Source organism: Myripristis murdjan, chromosome 22 (genome assembly GCF_902150065.1).
Source record: "Myripristis murdjan chromosome 22, fMyrMur1.1, whole genome shotgun sequence".
Classification (NCBI taxonomy): Eukaryota; Metazoa; Chordata; class Actinopteri; order Holocentriformes; family Holocentridae; genus Myripristis; species Myripristis murdjan.
The window spans coordinates 23,581,368-23,584,438 of record NC_044001.1 but is presented as its reverse complement, the minus strand read 5'-3'; the positions used below and the strand labels follow the sequence as shown (position 1 = coordinate 23,584,438).

Sequence of the window (3,071 nt, the reverse complement as noted above, 5' to 3'; positions counted from 1 at the left end):
TAAAAGCATAAGCAGCATTTCAAACACCACTGAATTGTGTTTGTCCATACTTGAAATGGACATGGAAATTATAAGAAATAATTTGCAAATTTCTCTTACTTTCCAAGGTGGAAGGTTTCTCTCGCCTGAACAAATAGTGTGATTGCATTTGAGAAGAGCTCGTAGGGCATGAGCAATTGACCATGTAGCCACTTTCTCAGAGTATACTACATTCAGATCCACTGCATGTGTTAGAAAATCATCATTTGCTTTTTGAGGGTCAGGTACCTTGCAGGCCAACTCAGATTTCAATCTCAGGGAGTCCGGCAAAGGACACTGGACAGTATGCGTGCTATTGAGGCATGCCTGGTGCTTTTGTACTTCCGGAGAGCACCCAAACCTCAGATCTTTGTACTCCTCGATGAACCTATTGACAGCACCTGTTCCAATTGTGAGATTTTTTAGGAAGTTCTCGAACCCAGGGTTTTGACCTGAAATGAAGTGAAATCCAAATATGTCTCCAATCTTATTTATCCCACTCATTCTAGCTAAAGTTCGAGACATGGACCAAGAATCACTGGCGATCCACGTCCTAGAAATTCTCTTCCTGATCATCACCTTAAACAGCTTTTCAACCAGCTGTCCCTTCAGAATGAGCAAGACCACCTCGGCTTTAGAGGACTGTATTTGTTCTGCCACCTCTCTGATGCGCCGGTCAATGTCATCGTGGCCCAGGTAATGAGGAAGGACCTCCTGAAAAGCAGTGCACACCTGTCGATCTTGAGCTTCTTTTAGGAAATTCTGGAGAGCCACCGTTCCGTAGTCATCATCCCCTGACACCACACCCACCCAGTTCCAGTCAAAGTGTGCCATAAGGTGGGCCAAGGCACGGGTCTGGTGTATATCACTAGGTATCGTGCGCAAGAATGACGGGAAACGCAATTTATCATCCAGAGTTGCTGCGGATGATGTGGTGCTTATCTACAAGGGAGAAGAATATGAGAGGAGTCAAATTTCATGTCGTGTCTCTAACATGTTTGACATTAATACATAATTGCAACCTCTTGTGCTCACCTGGGGGACCATACTGAGGGCCAGTAACCTGGCCATAGCAATGGATACTTCAGAGTAACGTGCCCCAATTATGGCCTTTAATGGGTGCTCTGCAAGGTCACATTGGCTTGCCATGGTATTGTTGATGGATAACATATGCAGAGCACTTTGAATGGCTTTACTGGCATCTGCGCATGTATCACAGATAACATAGCCAAGGTGAATGCCAGGCAGGAAACCAGAGTCATTGATTGTATCAATAGTGTGGATGATAGCCAAGATCTTCACAAATGTGCGTATATCAAACCTGGATGAGAAAAAATACTCATGACAAGCATTCCTTTGAAAAGTCTCCCTAGTGATTTGGATAAATCCTTGAGTTAGTCTGATATTAAATTAACATTTACAGTCTTGTAGACAGGATTTAACAATACTGGGTGATATTAATTTCAATCTGTAAAGACTGATCTTCAAATAAACAAAAGATACATCACTGTTAAACGTATACAGACAGAGGCCAATAAATGTAACTGAAGTTTACTCCAAGCTTCTGTTGTGTATCTCATAGCCTATAAATTATCTAAATTATGAAATCTGTTGGAAGTCCACAGCAAAAAAATAACCAAATTCCTATGTTTATGATCATAATTTAAATCATGTAGTTTATTTATTCTAGATGAAGGCCTATTCCTGATCTCCTTCATAAAATACATCTGGTATGAATATTTGGCTCTTTGAGCTTGTATGAACTTACTCTGTGCAGTTGAATTTCTCTGGCTGGATTCGCTCATGTAAGGCGTCCACTTTAGTATGGCAGGAGCTTAACACACCAATCATAATGTCCCCTGGACGTCTTGCCCCACATGTGGACTCAGTGTAATCACAGCATGACACCAAGTCCCAAAGAAGAGTCACAATCAGAATGCACCGATTCCCCCAGGGTAACATTACGCAGAGCTGAGAGCGATTCCGCAACAAAGCGAGCCAAAAGGAAATGGTGAACCTGCCAGTCCAAGGCTGGGTCTTTTATACGTAGAGGCAGCTGGTCTCTCCACCACACCCTCACCTGCTCAGTGTCAAAAAACATTCAATGGTATGCAGATCAAATTGTTTCCATTCTCTGCCCTGCCTGTTTTTTTCCTCCATGTAATCATGTAGTGTCATTTTCTCTATAGTCAACCAATATATAAATTACATCCAACCTAGTAGCTAATTTATTGTATTCATGATCTGTGACTAAGATGTACAACATGGCTGTGGATGTGCAGTGATTCAGTATTTTAAGTTAGGAGGGTTTTGAGTTATTTATTCTACACTTATATTGTATGGCACTCTGATGAGAAGTACTTCCCCACTTTTCTTAACGAAATTATGCATCGTTGTGAAGCCAGCCCGCTTTATGAGAAAGACTCAGAGACACCTATTTGTTGAAAATGCCAGTGATTTATTATTAAACAATATTTTTCCTGGATCAGTTGTAAAGCTGAGGTGAACACACAGGACAGTCAACAACTTGTGACTCACAAGTTCTAGTTAGGTTGAATGAAGACAAATTTAAAAAGTGATTGCTGAGGTGATTGATGAATGCCCATTGATTGTTTATATTATTTCTTTCTCTTTTTTTTTATTTTTTTCTTCTTACTGCTTCATATATAGTCTCTTATGTTGCAGATCACTTTGGCACATTTGGAGCTTTACACTTACTAATTGGCGGTAGATATTTTGTGACATGAAAACTAGGTAGCATGGCAATGAAAACACAGCAACAAGCTGGAGGTTTTAGTCTTTGCAACAGAGCCCTTAAAACTTATTGAGGATACACAGGAGGCCTGCCTGGGATACGGTGGACTATTTTTGGTTGCAAAAGCCATAAAACCATACCTCATATTACTGAATGATAATCATAGGAGTTGAAAATAAGCCCACCATGGAGGGAGCGAGACAGAGAGAGAGAGAGAGAGAGAGAGAGAGAGAGAGAGAGAGAGAGAGAGAGAGAGAGAGAGAGAGAGAGATGCAGGCTTTAAAGCGAGGCCGCGCGA

At 41.3% G+C, this 3,071-nt stretch overlaps 1 protein-coding gene across 1 annotated transcript in view; it reads right to left on the bottom strand.

The window, feature by feature from the left end:
* The window catches only part of LOC115380758 (G-protein coupled receptor family C group 6 member A-like), an 11,963-nt gene extending 9,897 nt beyond the window's left edge, over window positions 1-2,066 (bottom strand). The window contains exons 1-4 of the mRNA XM_030081966.1: window positions 1,787-2,066; window positions 1,054-1,339; window positions 361-960; window positions 100-267 (exon numbers count right to left, since the gene is read on the bottom strand). Coding sequence (XP_029937826.1) covers window positions 100-267; window positions 361-960; window positions 1,054-1,339; window positions 1,787-1,980 — 1,248 coding nt within the window. The 5' untranslated portion in view covers window positions 1,981-2,066. The remainder of the gene's footprint in view (window positions 1-99; window positions 268-360; window positions 961-1,053; window positions 1,340-1,786) is intronic.
* Window positions 2,067-3,071: the final 1,005 nt, after the last annotated feature.